We start from the raw sequence: 16,782 nt of genomic DNA, 5'->3' as shown, positions 1-16,782 counted from the left end.
AAGTTTTAAGGACGGGAAGATCGTTTCCAAGTCACCTTTCTGTTACTCCTTTCTCCTGCTTCTCTTTCTCAGTTAACACAAGCGCTCGCTATACGCAGCAGAATATATTTACAATAGTTGTAGTAGAAAAACGTAGCTTAGCTTTCTTTACACGGGGGCTTCAACGTACCGCAGGGATGCGGAACTTCGACGCTGAGGGTAGAATCTGTAGCACGCTCGCGAGGAAAGGAACGATTAGCCATTCCGGAAGAGGCTTATTGGAGGCAGAAGACATAGGTTCCTCCGATTTCATCATCAACGCTGCGCGACGAAGACCGCCGACACCCTTTAAAGTCTCTGTGACAGTCGTATTGAGCCTGGAAATGTACTGCACCCAATCCACAGGCGACACGCCGGTTGCATTCGTCGGGGGCTCGAGGGTGGACAAGCTGTCCCTGGCTTGAAACAGAGCTTTTACCGCGTCGGTTGGCCTGGTCTGGTTTTTGAGACCGTCCACGAGGCCTTTCACCGTGGAATTCAGCTGCGTCTGGAAGTCGACCCAAGCGGCTGACTTATTCCAGCCTTTGCTACTGCTCTCCGCGATCAGGCTCTTCAACGACGCGATCTCGCTCTTCAATTCGTAGAAAGACTCGTTGAACATCCCGTGAACTTTATCGACGTCTATCCTGTCTGTGGCGTTGGCAGAGTTCAGTAGATTCATCACCGTGTCGTTGATCTGTTTCTTGAACGCGATCCATTCGTCTGGAGGAATGACTGGCTTCGTGAACACGGTGTAATCGAATTTAGAAGCGCCCGCAGGCCCACCACCTTTCTTCGAAGCTTTCAGAGTAGGGGAGTCCTGGTTAGGCTTCGGCTTACTCGCTTCTGCCACCCATTCGGCCTTCGCGGCTGCGATCTCGTCCTTCAGCTTGGCGAAGTCGTTCATGGTGGAATCCTTGAACGCGGCCCAGCCCACTGGGTCGATCGTCGTTGGCTTTCTGCTCTGGATATCCTGGATTATCCCAGCGAGAGTGCCGTTGATCTGAGTGCGGAACTCTAGCCAGTCGTTAGTCAAATTGGACAATTCGGAATTGCTAAATTTGCCTGCGAAAGGGGCACCCATGTTGCCAGCTCGAGGAGCCGTGTTAGCAGACGCTGTGGACAGGGTTGCCAGCTCCAGCGGCGACGGTGTGCTCTTGAACGCGGAGAAGCTCTTCATCACCTCGTCCCTGTAAGTGGTCCACGCTGGATCACCCGGCGGAGGCATTCCGTCCTTGATCTTCTTCACAGCGTCGTTGACGGTCTTGATGACATCTGTCTTGTAGGCAAGCCAGTCCACAGAGCCTGGCCCTCCAGCTGCCAGTTCCGTCGCAACTGTGGGCCTCTGACTGTCTATTTTATCCTTGAAAGCAGAGAATCGATCTTTCATATCATCGCTGAAGGTGGCCCACGCTGGATCGCCTGGCGGTGGCATGTTGCTTGCGACATCTCCGATGGCGTCGTCCAGGGATGATATAACATTGTCCTTGAAGTTCTTCCAGTCGAAAATCGCTGGGATCGTGGATTCCTTCAGTTTATCGCTCTGGTTACTTAACTCCTGCTTGAGCATCAGCTTGGGAGCTAGGTCTGCCTTGATGGACGCGATCTGATCTTTCAGATCAGCGAATTGATCGGTGATGTCCTGCTTGAAGGTCTTCCACTTCCCAGCGGCGGCTGGACCGCCACCCATGGTTCCTATGGAGTCGTTCAGGGACTTGACTATGTTGCTCTTAAAGCTCAGCCAGTCCTGGTACGCGCTCGCTGGGCCAGCTGACCTTAAAATGAAACTATCCGGATTCCACGGTGACTTTTCATTCGGTACAGGGCTCTCGACAGTTTTCGGCGGATGCAGGCCAGACACTTGATTCCTTAGATCGGAGAACGTGTTGTTTATGTAATTCTTGAAGGCCACCCAGTCTGTGTCCACCGTGACGGAGGCTCGTGTGTCGTTTATGAACGTCACGACGTCTTGAATCGTGCTGTTGATGCTGCTCTTGAAGTCCGTCCAATTGGCTGGCATGAAGGAGGCTCGTAGCACGGGATTCACTGGCCTGCCTTCCTTCCATGCCTCGAATGAGACAATTGGTATATCCTCGCAGGACATCATGGGGTTCTTGGGACCAATGGCGCGCATCACTTGAGCCTGGGTTTGCGTCACACCGTCGGAACAGTCGCAGATAATCCTTGCCAGAGACGTCTTACGCAACTCCTGCAGCTGGTCTACGGTCGGGCAAGAAGTAACATGTTAATGTGGTAAAGAGACAACTTATATAAACTGCATAAATTAAAAGAGCTCCCGCTAGACACTAAAATGTAAATGAAACATGGGAAGTTCCTAGTGAACTCTTTGCGTGGCACAGTTTCTTGAAAAACGTCCCCTTTTAAGTTGCCAAGTTCTGCTTATACTTAATACTTTCGATATCTTTTATTGTATTACGACATTTCAATATGCAACAGGTATTTATATGTCTACTTGTTTAATATGTGAGAAAAATATAAAACATAATTTAATAGGAAGGGCCACATTTTTATTTCGGCTGTTTTGACCGTGTGATCTTTAAACACAGAGGCTTGAGACAACTTTACAAACACTTCACATTTTTTTCATGTAGCAAATTATGCAATAACTCATACATATGTGAGTTGTCATATTGAATTAATTTTAAAATCATCCCAACTCTGGCATTAAAATATTTGATGATATTTCGCGGAAAGGTCAGACGCTTGTTATCCTAGGAGCGCCAAATCTCAAAATCCGCCCCTGGGAGCATATATTCCTACAAACACGCCAACGCCACTCAAAATGATAAGAAAGCCACCCTCACCTTCAGCGAACGAATGAGGCTGTCCAGCTATCTCGTACCAGAAACGATCTCCCTTCTGCAACCGAACGAACTGATCCGCGATCAAGCAGCTGAACGTGGGACCAACGATCCCACCAGCCTTTGGCAACTCAGCCAGAGCACCAGTGTACAAATCCACGTCGTGGACGGACGCGTACAGTGTCGAGATGTCCTCAAGTGTCTGCGGGTCGAGGTGCCCCTCCAGGTCGCTGAAGCTCTCTGGTCTCCCTAGCCCACAATGCTCCCTCCATCTCGTGTACCCAGGGAGTCCGTGGTCCCTCCCGCGCTGGATGTTCAAGGACACCAGGTCCAAGCCGCAGGGCACAGTGGCGTTCGCCGTGGGGTCCTCGAAGAGGTGGCTGGTCAACTGGGAAGTGACGTGAGTGGACGTCATTTGGATCACGTTCCTCGTGGCGGACGTCACCGAGCTCTTCACTCCGCCCTCGACGTACAGCATGTAGGGATTGAAGAGTATCCTGTGCAGCTCCACGTAGGAAGAGGTACCCTGCTGCTCGTTCGTCACCTTCATCAGCCCAGGCAGCAGAGTATGAGCGAAACGGAACGCAGCCGCTGCAAAATTGTTGGCGATGGTTGGATCGGTGCCGGTACCATCCGGGTCCTCCGTCCACTGCCTGTAGCCAGACTTCAGGGGCCTCAGGTCCCGCAGGTTCGTCTCCTGCTCGCCGAGGACGATGGGTATGAATTCCTGATAGGTGATGTGCTGGAGCTGAGCGGCCACTACGCGTCGGGCCTCCTCGTAGAGGGTCTCGTCGTCCCACTCTGGATTGATCTTAGCCAGTTTCTCGACGACCCTATTGTGCTGGCGCGCCCAGAGGAGGTGCATCGTCGTCAAGTGCAAGTTCTCGTTCGCCCTCGGGTCGCCAGCAGCGAAGCAGTACCGTCCTCGGAGCCTCTCGGTCTCTCTGTTGCAGCCGTCCTTGGGATTCGTGCTGGCCGGCAGCAGAGTGCGATTGTCCGGGGTCACTTGCATCCTTAAACGACCGCCAGCGAACTCTCGCAATTCGCGCGCCGAGCTCAGGTCCGATCCGTAGATCGCGGAACCGTCGATGAACGCTGTCACCTGTGAGGTAGTGAGCGATTAGAGCCACCTTCTTGGAACGGACTAGTGTATGTTTTAAGGATATCGCGGGTTTGGTTAGCTGACCCGTGTCTGTTAACCGAATTTCCGTTCTATTCAGTGTCTCCATTGCTCAGTCCTCTGTGAAAGCGATAACGAACGCGCCGCTATCGTCGAAACGCGCGGCGCTGTTACACCGATAATGAGCTTAATTAATTGGCTGACCAGCGAGCGGGTAAATCGCGTATTATGCGTACGAACTTCCATATCAAAGAGCATGAAGGAGAATTGTTTGATGTGATTGTTCTCAGCGAGTTATGGGGGATATTCTGGGATATAGAGATATAATGGGAGAGATTCTTCGTAAAGAAGGAAATGACGAATGTGTAATATGATTCCGTGGAGATTTGAGAGCATAAAGAATGAAAATAAAGTAGTATTTCTTCTTAATTCTCTGCCATTTTGTGCACTACCGTGAAAGAGATATTTTCAGTAATTTCTAACATAACAAACAGTAACTATTTAAGGACATAGAGCACTCTGCCCCTTCGTCTATACCACCATCAATACCTCAGAGACAAGATCACCTAAGTAGAAAAATCGAGTAATAGCCAGACACGCTAGACTTTTCAGTGAAACACGTGCTCGATAAATCTTCCAAAATCATCCCACATTTCCAGTTACACCCTCTACAGGAAAAATCTCATTTATAATTACTAGACTGTGGATCTTTATGCAAATATACATTTTTATAGAAAAGAACTAAACAATTGAAACATCGATAGAAATATGTTTCGTCATTAGAGGGTTTTCAAAATATATATTTTATTTTAAAAAATGCTGTTTATTTATTTCTAGCATATGCAGAACTTTTAGCTCGAGTATTCGATTTGATTAATGAATATCATACTTGCATAAACTTCAGCTGTCTAATAATTACAGTAATCCTAGAAACCTCCAAAGACTCAAGCTACAAAAGGTCGCTTCCGAAACTGAAAAAACGCTCCATCTTCGAAAAACGATTAGAAGAACAATTACAAGAGTCTACTAAAAAGAAACTCTAGATCCTAAAGGAGCTAGATTGTCATTCCACAAACTCGACAGTGTTCATCAAGTGGTGCAAAGGAGCAGTACCTGGTTCAACTGCTGCCTAGGTCCAAGTCTGCACTGTGGCGCTGGAGCGGACCTGACGAAGTCCATGCAGGTTCTGCCAGAGACGTCGAAAACCGGATCCCCAGCAGCGACGGGGACAGGGAAGCACTCCGGGTGGCCCACAGACGGCGGACAGCAGGAAATAGAGGTGCCATTGACACCTTGACTAATCGCGGTGGCGGTGATGTCGTGATCCAGAAACTGGCCATAAACAGCCAGCATCACCGTGAAATCCTGGTTGGTGCTGGGTGACGGCTTGTGGACCTTCAGGCTGACTTCCCTGGCGGATGGCAGGTCCCTTCCAGAAATCGCCCTGCGCGGAACCTGGATGCCATCAGCGTAGCTAGGTGGCAGGAGCCTTTTAAACGGCATCATGGTGGCTCCGCGCTGCATGGGCCGGTTGCAGCTGCCGTCGAAGCTCCTGTACTTGCTCGCGACGCATTTGGGAACGTCCAGGTGCTTGCACACACCGGAGGGCGACCAGCCGCCGTCGAAGAAGCTCCCAAAGGCGGATGGTTCGCTCAGGATGGTCCTCGAGTTCTCGATCTTCCTGGTGGCAGCTAGCTCGCCGATGGCGGACAGAGCGAGCGTCCCTACGCTCGCGCAAGTGCTCACGGCGTAGCGGTGCCTCGATTCTGGGGACGGCGATGGTAATGGAGACATCAAGGCGGTCGCGTCAGCGAAGAGACGCTCGTTCATCGCCTGGCGTCCAGCTTCCAGCCCCTCCTTGTACTCGTCCTCGGTGAGGGTTGGAGGACCGGCGGTGTTGTCGGTGACCAGGATCGAGTTGGAGGTTGGCAGGGTCGCTGGGTTGGTGAACAGGGTGTACGAGCCGGATCCAGGGGAGAAGCCCAGCTTCATGGTGCTGAAGTTAGCGGGGACTTGGGACGAGAGGGATGTGAGGTTGGGGGAGGAGTCCACGATGTCGTGGCTCACGGAGTAGCTGACCGCCACTATGAGGGCCATCGTGAAGATCGCTCTGGAAAAAGGCGAGAGATTTCCTTTTTGTCTTTCATCGCTGAAGGGTGGTCGACCGAGATTAAGATTCACAGTGCTGTGAAATCTAAAGCCGGGAATCCACCTAAAAGTTAAACTACGGTATGCGATGCTATGCTACGTTTTAAAAAAATTAGCTTCAATACATTCTCATAGAACCGTCTCCACCGAAAGCTAAGCTAAAACATAGCATAGCATAACATAGCTTGGCTTAGCCTTCAGGTGGATTCCTGGCTTTAGGGGATGGATTCAATTTACGCTGACACCCAAACCGAGATGTCTGCATTAATTAAAGTAGCTGACGCCTAATTCTACTGAGAACTGGTGACACCTCGATCCATGGGATACAGATTTATTTTATTTATTTTATTTATTTTATTTATTTTATTTATTTTATTTATTTTATTTATTTTATTTATTTTATTTATTTTATTTATTTTATTTATTTTATTTATTTTATTTATTTTATTTATTTTATTTATTTTATTTATTTTATTTATTTTATTTATTTTATTTATTTTATTTATTTTCGCTAACGTTCAAATTTTCTTCTCACCACTACTGTACACCGATTTCAATATACCCGCGGTGACACAGCTCCTCAGGAATTGCCTGAACCGCTACGACGTTGGGCAACCACACTGTCACCGTACGATTACGCGTGTAATCAAGGCCGGCGTCACGTAACTCTAATCAGCCTACGCGCAAAACGCCGCATTTTCCGCGGCCGTTTGCGTCTGGTAAGCGTCTTACGCGACGTTTTACCCTGCAAATACGATAACGAGCCACTGTTCCTAATACACGTCAGCCGGTGTCGAGGGAGAAGCCCTCTAGCTACCCAAGTGCGGTCCAACTGTCACTCTTTATCCCGCGATATCGCCACGAGCTAAATACATCCATCGTAAGAGCTAGCATTCGTCGAACCCTAGATTCAACGAGTCCGCCCGCGTGTTTCTTCCACGCGCACGTATTACGTGCATGCGTTCGAACAGCGGCCAGCCGAAACCGCAACAGAGAAACCGAGAAGCCGCGAGGGATCTCGTCGTGCCCGTTCAAGTTCCTCCTCGCGTCCAGTGACTTCGATTCAGTTCAAAGACCAACACTTCTCTCGAAGACGCCCATTTGTATGCTTAGATTGTTAGCAGGCAAGGGTGGAAGGTAGTACGAGCTACCATACCGAAAGTATCGTCGCTATGACGGTCTTTCACCTCTTTTTAAAGATTTAGCGTTTCTGAGGGTTTCGGGCATTGGCAGGCAGAAATGGCAGGTGTGAAGAACGCTGCGAGGGAACGCGATAGAGATAGAGACTCACGCCACTAAGGTGTACGCGAGGCATCGCAGCCGCATCCTCTGCCTCCTTCGGTAAGAGTAGAACGGATGAGTGTCGTGGACGTAGTACACCCTGGCGGGCTTGTCGTCGGTCAGCGAGGTCTTCTCCGACGAAGGCATTCTTTCTTGAGCGCGTTACAGCTACGACCGGACTGAAACGAGCGTCCCAGCCGGCGGTCGAGGTGAGCGATGAATTTACGTAAGTATCCGCTTACGGTGGGGAATGGATACACGAGGATTTTTGCAGCGGTGCATCGAGCCGGTGGAGATCGTTCACGGCGCGGCTTATAAGCGCGGAGCATTCTACGAAGATGTATTAGAGATTTCCGAACGCATCGAGCAGGCAGAAAGGATCCTACATTTTTCACTTCTGCTTCAGCGTTTCGAAGGAATCGTGCAGGAGGATCTCTTGGGACTAGAGGAATAGGAGATCGTTAAGAACGTGGTAGATTCAATTGTAGACGATGGAGAAGGAATGATGGAGAGTAGATTTTAATTGGTTCGTAGTCTACTTGGAATATTGTGGACGAAGGTCCGAGGGACCTTCGCTTGATTCGCTTCTCTAGCTGAAGGATTATAAAGCTCGACCTCATTTTCTATTTCCGTATTTCTGTCTTCTTTATGGAATTACTGTTTTTTTTTTGTAATTATACGACTGATTAAGTACGAACGATAGCGTTTACTTGATGATTGAATGTACGTGTTCTCCATGGGAGCTGTTTGTTTCAAAAGGCCATCTCTATTGCATCACGGGCGCAAGACAGCGCGCCTCGCCGTGTAATTATATAAACGCGCTTAATTACACACGCAAAATCGTAAGGCGCTCATGGAACACCAGGTTTTCATCGTTCAAGCGCAAAGCGGCTCAGAGCGATCTCAGAAAAAGCTGCGTTACTTGCAAACATTAGTTAATTACCCGTCTATCACACTGGCGACCTAAACTGTCGTTCAACATTTAATAACCACTACGCGTGATAAATATTATACAAAGCATGCTGATCAAATTTCAAGCGCACCTAGCATGCGTATGAAACCAAATACACCCAAAGAAATTTAACTGGCGCTTCTTAAATCTACAAAATTCGCGTGAAAAATTTAATGAAAAGAAACCTGGTCACCCTTAACACCAAGAAGAGTCATCAACTTACATGAGGGTGGCGCAGATGCAACACTGATACTGCCTGACGCGTGACTTCCTGGTCCTCAGGAGGCTCGCGAACTCCACGTAATCAGGCGAGTCCAGGGGCCTCGTGAGCGAGGTCCTCTCCGTGACGCGTCTTCCTCCATACATTTTGCACTCGCGAATTACTGAACCTCGCTGAACTACCGCGGCGGGGAACGTTCGTCGAACCGTGTGGACGATCGGCAACTGGCACGCCAAAGTCGAAGACGTCTAGTCGAGTTTCTCGAGTCGACTCGGTTTACAGCGGCAGAACCGAGCCGAGTCGAACGGAATTTCCGGCCCCGGCACCCCTTTCTCTCGGTGGTTGCAGGAAATGAATGTTCTTTATGAAAACGTAGCTGGTAGCACGTTGCAATAAAGACACACGGTAATCGACACTTATAGATCCATACCACTGGTCTAGCACACTACTCGTGACATGGTGCTAACGATGCTGTGTAATTGTGCACACGGTGACGAGAAATAGTGTGTGACACGCGACGTTCGCTCTACCGTATTTAAAGTCGAACTGGTTAGCCGTTATCGAATGCACCCTTGAACGGTATCAATCATATGTTCCTGTCTGCGTTCACATGGTGGTGGTAGCTGTGCTTCGAACCCGAGTGCCGAGCATGTGACGGAGAAGGGAACGTTTCTGCTTTCCCCCTCCCTCTTGGATTTACTGTGCGTCGCAATTACTGCGATGCTTATGTATTAGTATTATTTATACCTGTGTAATCACCTGTTGTCACGTATGCTTGCGCGTAGTCGCTTATAAAACCTTTGGAACGTATAAAAAAAATCGTCTTGCTAATGTTAAATCGCGTTTTAGGGTGAACCACCAGTATTGCATAGGTAGCAGGTACCATCTACCACTCCTCTGACAAATCTATGAGCTGAGAAAAGGCGAAGCTGAAAAGTGTAAAGCTAGAGAGGAGAATAGAAAAGTCGAACGTTTCGCGTTCGTTCTTCGAGTATTCCGTAATCACTACTCGGTGTATGTATGCCGACATACGTAATGACTGTTAGCAAGTAAACGAGATTAGTTCTAAGTACTTATTAAACCCTACGTAAATTCTGAGACATCTGAAACCCCAGAAGTCGACCAGAGGGTGAGCTCGCGTCCGACCCTTTTGCCTCTGCACCCCTGGTTCCAGTGGCGGATTTAACAGGGCGGCCGACGAGCAGTTGCCACCTGGGCCCCTGCCCAGCAGGCCCCACAGGGCCCCATGCTTAAAGAAAATTATGATTTTATCCAGACTATATATATTTTTTGTATTATTACACTGAGCCAGTTTTTAGTAAACAGCTCGCTTTATTTTCCTGAAAAAGGACCCCTGCTCTGAAGGACCCCCTAGGGCCTTGTCTTAAAAAAAAATTATGATTTTATCCAAAGCATTTTATTTGTTTTTCTATACTTTTCTGCACACTTACTCCCTTTTAGTAGACTACCTCCTCATTTTCCCTGGGCCTTTTCTTGTAAATCCGCCACGACCTGGTCCCCCACGAGAAGAAAGAAACTGCGTATGCGTCGTGAACGCGGGTGCCATTGACGAATCGAATTTTAGAGAAGTTTCCGAATGGGTCGTTAACGTAGCACGCGCAGGGAACGCTGGAGGGTCCAATGCAAATGCAATTAAAGCGGGATCCTCCACGCTCCTTTTCTTCTTCCCACTCGCACGCCGGCACTGATCTGTCACGGAAACTGATGAGTGTATTTAGACCTTAAATCAGCATCCGAAAGGAACGCGAGGACAGTGAGTCAGGCCGCCGAGCGGCTTGGCGAGTGCTATCGTAAATCTGCCGCGAGTGCTCGTCGCGCTGTCACCAATCAGGGGCGCCCGGAGATTTTTTTCCAGAGAGGGTGCAACTTAAGGACGATGATAAAGAAAAATATACCCCTCTTCCTTTTTTTTAACCCATTTTATAACGCTAATATAATTAGAAATTTAAAACCGAAATTTAAGAATATTCCCTTTTTAGTACAAACTTAACAAAGATCAGTTTTGAAAAATAAGCGATTTTTTCTCAAAAGCCAGGGGGGCAACTGCCCCTCTTGCCCCTCCGTCCGGACGCCCATGTCACCCATACACCTGCAGACACGACTGGCTCGCGTTATATAAGAAGAATCGAAGGATCGACGGCCGAGAATGAAACACGACTCGCATCCTCGCATTTTTATCCTGCGGTGGCGAGAGAGGTGGCTGCGAGGCCGAGGACTATTACCGAGGATCATCGACACGTTCCAAGATATACTGATACAGTGTCGTGCTCGCGTCGTCTCTGTGTACCGTGCAATTTCGATCGATCGAAACGGAGCGACGACGCTGGAGCGTTAACGTACAGAGCGCTCCATAACGATACGAATGGATCTGGGTTTATCGGTGATCGTAAGCGATAACGCAGCGATCGCTCGTTCAAGCCCACGGTAATCAACGTGTCAACGTTGATCACCCACTTTACGTAGGCGTTAATTGCGAACCTGGACGAACTGCACTCGACACGGGTAATCGATCATTCGTTTCCTCCTGATAGATCAAGGGGTTTCGCAAATCGCCGACTGGGGCGAGCCACGAGCCCTGGCGTGAGAACTCAACTGTCAGAGGCAGGGGTCGACGCTCAGACAAAGTCTTACATCGTCCCTTTTTATCTTGTAACGCGGGCGCGTAACGTAATACGTGACGCAAGATCAGAAAAGGGCTTCCTCCCGTTGCCGGGCTTCGCAGACGCATAAATTGCGGGATCCTCCCGCTCTGTTGACAGCAGAATGCGTGTGGACTCGGCCTGCGCGCGTTCCACCGTGTACACCACAGTTCATCATAGCGCAAGAATCATCAATCTTATTCTCGATTAAACATTCATTTACCCTTCATCTACAGACTCTGTTCCGTCGTGAAACAACTGGTCCAATGCAGCCCCGCTGGAGAATTTAGAATGCGTTAGCTCAGAATGAAACCACGTTTCCATAGCGAACGTGTATTTGTCGTTACATTGAGATACTCGTCCCTAGGTCATTCCATGCAGCAGAAGATGTAGCTCTTGGGGGCGCGCAGCTCCAGCCACTGTTCCTGATTCGGGACGTACATTTCCGCTGGCATGCGCTCCAGCCCGGGCGATTCCGGTGACCCGTCGTCGTTCGTCCTCCTGGCTGGGGAATCAAACGCAGAGATCGATCATCATCGACCCCTATCGACTCCGAAACCCTCGCCTCTTACCCATTCGTTTGCGCATAGCGATGGCCTCGCCAGGGTGTCGCAGCAGGAGGCGTCCGACTCCCTCGCAGCGTCGCAGCACCTCGTTCTTCAATAGATGATCCCGCACATTCTGCGAAATTATCGAGCAATTCGTCACCCATTTCGACACGTACGCGAAATCCATGAGCAACTGCAGCGCGCCGTACTCGCTGCAAAATATATCAGACTCCCCTTTGGCTCGACGATTCGTGGAGTGGCTACTCGACCGTGGGAACGTCTCTGTCCGTCGTCTAATGTGTACATCGCCTACCTCATTCTCTACTGTCTGTTCTCTCTTTCACATCCGTCCTCGGGCCGAGTGAGACTGAAAGGACCGAGGCTCGCAATTTACCTGAATTTAATTCGATGCAGGTATATGTAGTCGAGCCACGCCTCGCACATTATTCTCAGGATCATGTTCGACGTCTCGTGGTCCTCGATCACCTCCACCACCGGGAGCAGCAGCTTTTCTACGGAACACAGGGTTTCGGAGAATCCAACGGCTAGTACGCGTATGCGCTAGGGTGGCCCTTCATTTTCAACGTAAAACAATTATTCCTGAAAAAGCTTGTCGCAATCGGACAGCAGGGAAGGGTGGCGAGCAGGTGTTTAGAAAGTTTAGAATTCATCGATGCTATCGAAGCTTTGTTCAAATAATATTAACAGAGCTTTCAACATTCTTCCAATACTGTGTATATAATTTTATCGTTTGAGAAGTGGAATATTTTGAGGGAGCAAAGAAATACGAAACAGAAATCAAGACGTGTAAGGAAGAGCCACCCTAAATTACACACTCGTTCAGGGGATCCCCGTACCGAAGTAAGTCTCCACGTACAGGCTGGCGGCGACTGGGGCGACGTTGCTTCCCTTCCTCCAGTAACTGGACCGGGGAAAGCACATGTGCAGGTTCGCCAGGCTGATCACGCGGCAGATTTTCGCGAGGATGTCTATGCAGTTCGTGGCGCACTTCTATAAAGCGAATTATTACTATTATTTCGACGGGCAAATTCTCGCGATGGCTATGGAGCAAGCTACTGCTCCCAAGAGACGGTACCTGGAGCAAGTCCACGTTGGTGTTAACTTCGGAAACAATCTTCGCCCTCATCTTCGTGCAGACGTACACCTGGACACTAACAGAATCCGTGGAGAGCGCACCCGCGTGGTCAGCGAGCTGGAACAGGAGCGTTCGCTGTAGCAACGAGAGAGAAGGGTCGCTCGGTTTGCAACACCAGTGGTACCTTCAAGTAGGAGAGCTCCTCGAGGCAGTTCACTACGTCGCCCTTGACCAGCAGGAAGAACACGTCGAGCTCCCACGTGTGGGCTATGATCTTTGCCTCCTGCACGATCCACAGCCTCACCGTGTGGATCGAGTGATCCAACCGATGCAGGACCACGATCTGCTCCGAGAGGGGCAGCTCCATCAACGGCGCACCGATCACCCACTCACCCCCTGCCTCGCACTCGTTGCTCAGCCTGACCAGCAGCTGGAACAGCTCGACGAACTTCTGCCCGGTGTCAGTCCCCTGGAAATTCGACTACCCCCTCTGCTTTACAATCTAACTCCAGTGGATTGAAACCCGTGACCCGGAGGGGCTTCCTTTTCGTCTGGAACTGACCTCTGTAGGCGATGCTCTCGACTGACACTGGAAGGCAGACGTGTAGGCGAGCCTGAACAGCTGGTCCCAGGCGGTGATGGTGGCGTGGTAACCGAGTGCGTCGCAAAGATTCTGCAGCGCTGGTCGCACCGTGGGTGGCACTGAAATTTAAACAGGTACAGACCTAAGTAAAATAAAAGGATGTCGATGAATGTTTGTATTTCGGGCGATGGAGGTTTTACGTTACTTTACCGTGATTCCTCTGGACGAATTGGCTAAGCCAGTCCTTGAGATGGCCTGCCCCGTGACTGTGATGAGTGGCGAGCGGTTCCGGGGACCACCAGAGGATCACGTGGTCCAGGATGCCCGATAGCGCGCCCCAAGCCACTTCCTGATAGTAATTCTTCACCTTCTTCATCGCGCTGCTTCTGAGCCTCTTCTCGCCTGGTACAGACGCGCGCATCCTTGTACGCTTTACTGTCTTTTAAATTCCTCGAGCAGAGAAAGCTACAGGTAGGAAGGGGACGGTACCTCCGACGGTCTTCAAGGCGTCAGTGCCCAGCAGCCGCGGGGAAACGTCCTGCGCGACGTTCAGCAACCTGGGGACTTGCTCGTTCTGGGTATTAACCAGGGTCTGGATGCTCTCGACGTTCGACATCTCCGCCTCGGATCTCGGCGAGGCGCTCTCGATCGGCGGCGTTAAGTGTCTCGTGAGAGCTCTGCGAAACGATCCTTTGTGAGCCTCCCGGCGCAAAGGGAGGAGAACAGTAGCGTCTCTATCGGAATTCGAGCGTTGAAGTGAGCTTGAAATGCCCTCCAAGAGATCTCGCGGTGTCGCGAGGAATTCGTCGAATTCCCATAGCTACGCTGTTAAGAGTAATGCCGCTGAAAAAGGAATCCCTGCAGAGGACTGACCGGTAGATCTCGATACTCGAGTCCTCGGAAGCCTCGACGTCGAGGGGCAACGACGACGCCGGGTCAATTTTCTCGCGGGGCTCGTAATTCGCTAGGAGACAGTCGATAAGTTCGTGGCAAGACACCTCCGCCCTATTCTTCGCCAGTATCTGGAACCGTTGCAAATCATCCGCCGCTTTACAAACTCCACTGGAACTCTGACCCCGAAGGAAATTAGTTAAGGAGGATATTAAACCGCGCTTCTCATCTGTCGTTCATCTCGAAAGTGGCAAGAGGCTATCCACTTCGCAACTCGGCAAGGAAAGATCGAGATAACTGATACGACGATTAGGCTCGCGAATTACAAGTCAATGGGCCCTGCTACCCCCCGGGAAAAAGTAAAAAGGAGATTAATGTAACCAGGACTGAAGTAATTCAAGAGCTTTGTTAAAAGAATAGCAAACTGAATTTGATTCTTCGAGTAAATTTTTATAATCACCTAATGAATTTTATTAGATTCCCATTGAAAGTATCTTTATCCCTTCAACTCGGCTCCACCCCAAAATTAAATCCTGAGCGCGCCGCCGCGCGCGAATACCTGCAATATGCGGGTGACAGACATCTTCTTCGATGGCTCCAGCATGGAAGGGCAGTCGTTGTAGAACACGTTCGTCGACGGATCGGACACGGCGATATCAATGTCCAGGATATCGTTATAAATGTTCACCAATCTGAAATCAAGGCATGCCCCATCGCAATTAAAATTGCGCCCACGATGGGGTTCGTAACACGCGAATAGATTTTAATAACAGAGTCGTCTTACCTAAAGATGATTCTGAGTAGCTCCACGCTCTTGCAGTCGACGATTTCGTTGATCAAGTTGCGAGTGAATCTCGCGAGCACGTTCAGCTTCCGCATCAACGCCGTCAAAAAGTGCCGCATCTTGTGCTTGTATATCGGATGGCTGCTGAGTGCCATCGAGCAGATCGACTTGTACTCCTTCGTCGCTTCCTCCAGATGATTCGCGACGCCTTCGTACACCTACGCGCGAGACATGATAAGTATGCAGCCTCCTCAGGGAGGAATAATTCAAGGAACAGCCTCCGCCAATCCCCGAATATTTATCGCCGATTTGCTACGGATCGAAGGGTCTCCACTGCCTCGACCGAAGCCCCATACGCAAATGAAGAGGAACGCGGAGAGGGCTAGCCTTAACAATCGAGGGTTCGCCTGTTGATAATGAGAAACCAAGCTGCCCCGAGAAGTTGGTCCGCGGCAAGTTAGTTTCGCACCTGCAAATCACAAGCCTGTACGTCTGTAATGCCCTGGATGATTAAGGCTACGCGCTCCACGAGGCCGCTCATCCTCTCGGCGAGCGCCGAGGACTCGGCGAACCATTCCTCCAGGACACCGCCAGGAGGTGGCAGCCACTTGCTGATATTCGCCCTGTAATTAGAATCCATGTGGCGCGCTCCCAGCTTCCCGTCCCGAGCCGCTCGAGTTTCCTTCACTCGATCGTCTGGAGAACGGTCCTTATCACCTCAACTCCTGCTAGCTGCATTTAGAAAGAAGCGCTTCTTTCCGCGCGGTATATCGCTTCCAGAAACGAAAAGCCAGCCGCCGCTCGAGCTGCGACGCTGGTAACTAAGGGATCGCAGACGCGTCGATAGTTTCTTTAACGCACCACGCTTCCAGTCGAGTTCAGATGAAAGCGGTTCATCACTAACTGCTTCGCGACTTCCCTGATGCTTTTATTACCGTCGCGTTTTCGAAGTTTAATTCGGCACGCACGGCCTGAATAAATTCTACCAGCACGGCTGCTCTGTTCGATAGCAAACCATTGTCGCGTGTAACTCCTGCGGTGTTACCACGGAGACGCCTAACGCATGGCAATCCTTCCTACTCCTGTGCAACGCGGTTTCGCAATCGTGATTATCGGCTCGCTCATTAGTTCCGTGAGATAAGTAATTAATTTTCTAGGGCAGTGCTGTGTCAAGGCTGGCCTTTCATTCGGTTTAAATCGAAGTTTCTAGGCAAGAAATATTTATGATCGTTCGATGAACTGATCCAGCGCTGTACAAGCTAGAGCACGCGGGCTCTGTGGAGTAGAGGTGTTCGATTCCGATTCGATTCTTTAGAGAATCGATTCTTCTTTGGTATTCGATTTCTTAGAAGGATCGATTGTTGTGATTCGATTCTGAATCGATTCTTTGAGGTGAATCGAACAGCCCTGCTGTGCAGTTCTCCCACTCTCGTCCGCATTGTCATCACGCGCATGCGTGGACGCGCGTAGCTTCCCCCACTGCGAACAGATCGGAGCCGTTTCCCCGCCACGCTGACTGTGACGCTACACGGGACGTGCTGCGTTAGTGACTCATCGTGACTCACGTAGCCGCAGCGAGCCAATCAGAGCCAATGTTATTGTTACAAATTCCTCGGGAATTTGTGTGGGGACGGAATGGTTGGAAGGGGAAGCAGCCGC

General features: G+C 50.1%; 2 protein-coding genes across 5 annotated transcripts; both read right to left on the bottom strand.

Moving 5' to 3' along the window:
- Positions 1 to 31: 31 nt before the first annotated feature.
- On the bottom strand, positions 32 to 9,118 carry LOC143373634 (uncharacterized). Of its 2 annotated transcripts, none has more exons than XM_076821044.1 (4): positions 8,565 to 9,118; positions 5,074 to 6,070; positions 2,844 to 3,942; positions 32 to 2,238 (listed from the first exon to the last, which is right to left on the bottom strand). In XM_076821044.1, exons 1-4 carry the CDS (start codon positions 8,705 to 8,707, stop codon positions 161 to 163), a joined length of 4,317 nt encoding a protein of 1,438 aa, XP_076677159.1. In that variant the 5' UTR covers positions 8,708 to 9,118; the 3' UTR covers positions 32 to 160. The 2 variants fall into 2 exon arrangements, with proteins under 2 accessions (XP_076677159.1, XP_076677160.1); XM_076821045.1 differs by lacking the exon at positions 8,565 to 9,118 and adding an exon at positions 7,400 to 7,673.
- A 2,362-nt stretch (positions 9,119 to 11,480) lies between these two features.
- On the bottom strand, positions 11,481 to 15,778 carry LOC143373635 (coiled-coil domain-containing protein 142). 3 transcript variants are annotated; one of them, XM_076821047.1, is made up of 13 exons: positions 15,593 to 15,778; positions 15,124 to 15,341; positions 14,899 to 15,031; positions 14,322 to 14,470; positions 13,938 to 14,125; positions 13,659 to 13,850; positions 13,428 to 13,567; positions 13,050 to 13,346; positions 12,866 to 12,982; positions 12,627 to 12,780; positions 12,164 to 12,281; positions 11,794 to 11,981; positions 11,481 to 11,726 (listed from the first exon to the last, which is right to left on the bottom strand). In XM_076821047.1, exons 1-13 carry the CDS (start codon positions 15,761 to 15,763, stop codon positions 11,590 to 11,592), a joined length of 2,202 nt encoding a protein of 733 aa, XP_076677162.1. In that variant the 5' UTR covers positions 15,764 to 15,778; the 3' UTR covers positions 11,481 to 11,589. The 3 variants fall into 3 exon arrangements, 2 of the variants coding, with proteins under 2 accessions (XP_076677162.1, XP_076677163.1); XR_013086494.1 differs by having other exon boundaries at positions 11,711 to 11,726; positions 11,794 to 11,902; XM_076821048.1 differs by lacking the exon at positions 11,481 to 11,726 and having other exon boundaries at positions 11,753 to 11,902.
- Between the last annotated feature and the right edge of the window lie 1,004 nt (positions 15,779 to 16,782).

Source organism: Andrena cerasifolii, chromosome 10, assembly GCF_050908995.1.
Source record: "Andrena cerasifolii isolate SP2316 chromosome 10, iyAndCera1_principal, whole genome shotgun sequence".
NCBI classification, from domain to species: domain Eukaryota; kingdom Metazoa; phylum Arthropoda; class Insecta; order Hymenoptera; family Andrenidae; genus Andrena; species Andrena cerasifolii.
This window is presented reverse-complemented; position numbering and strand designations above follow the sequence as displayed.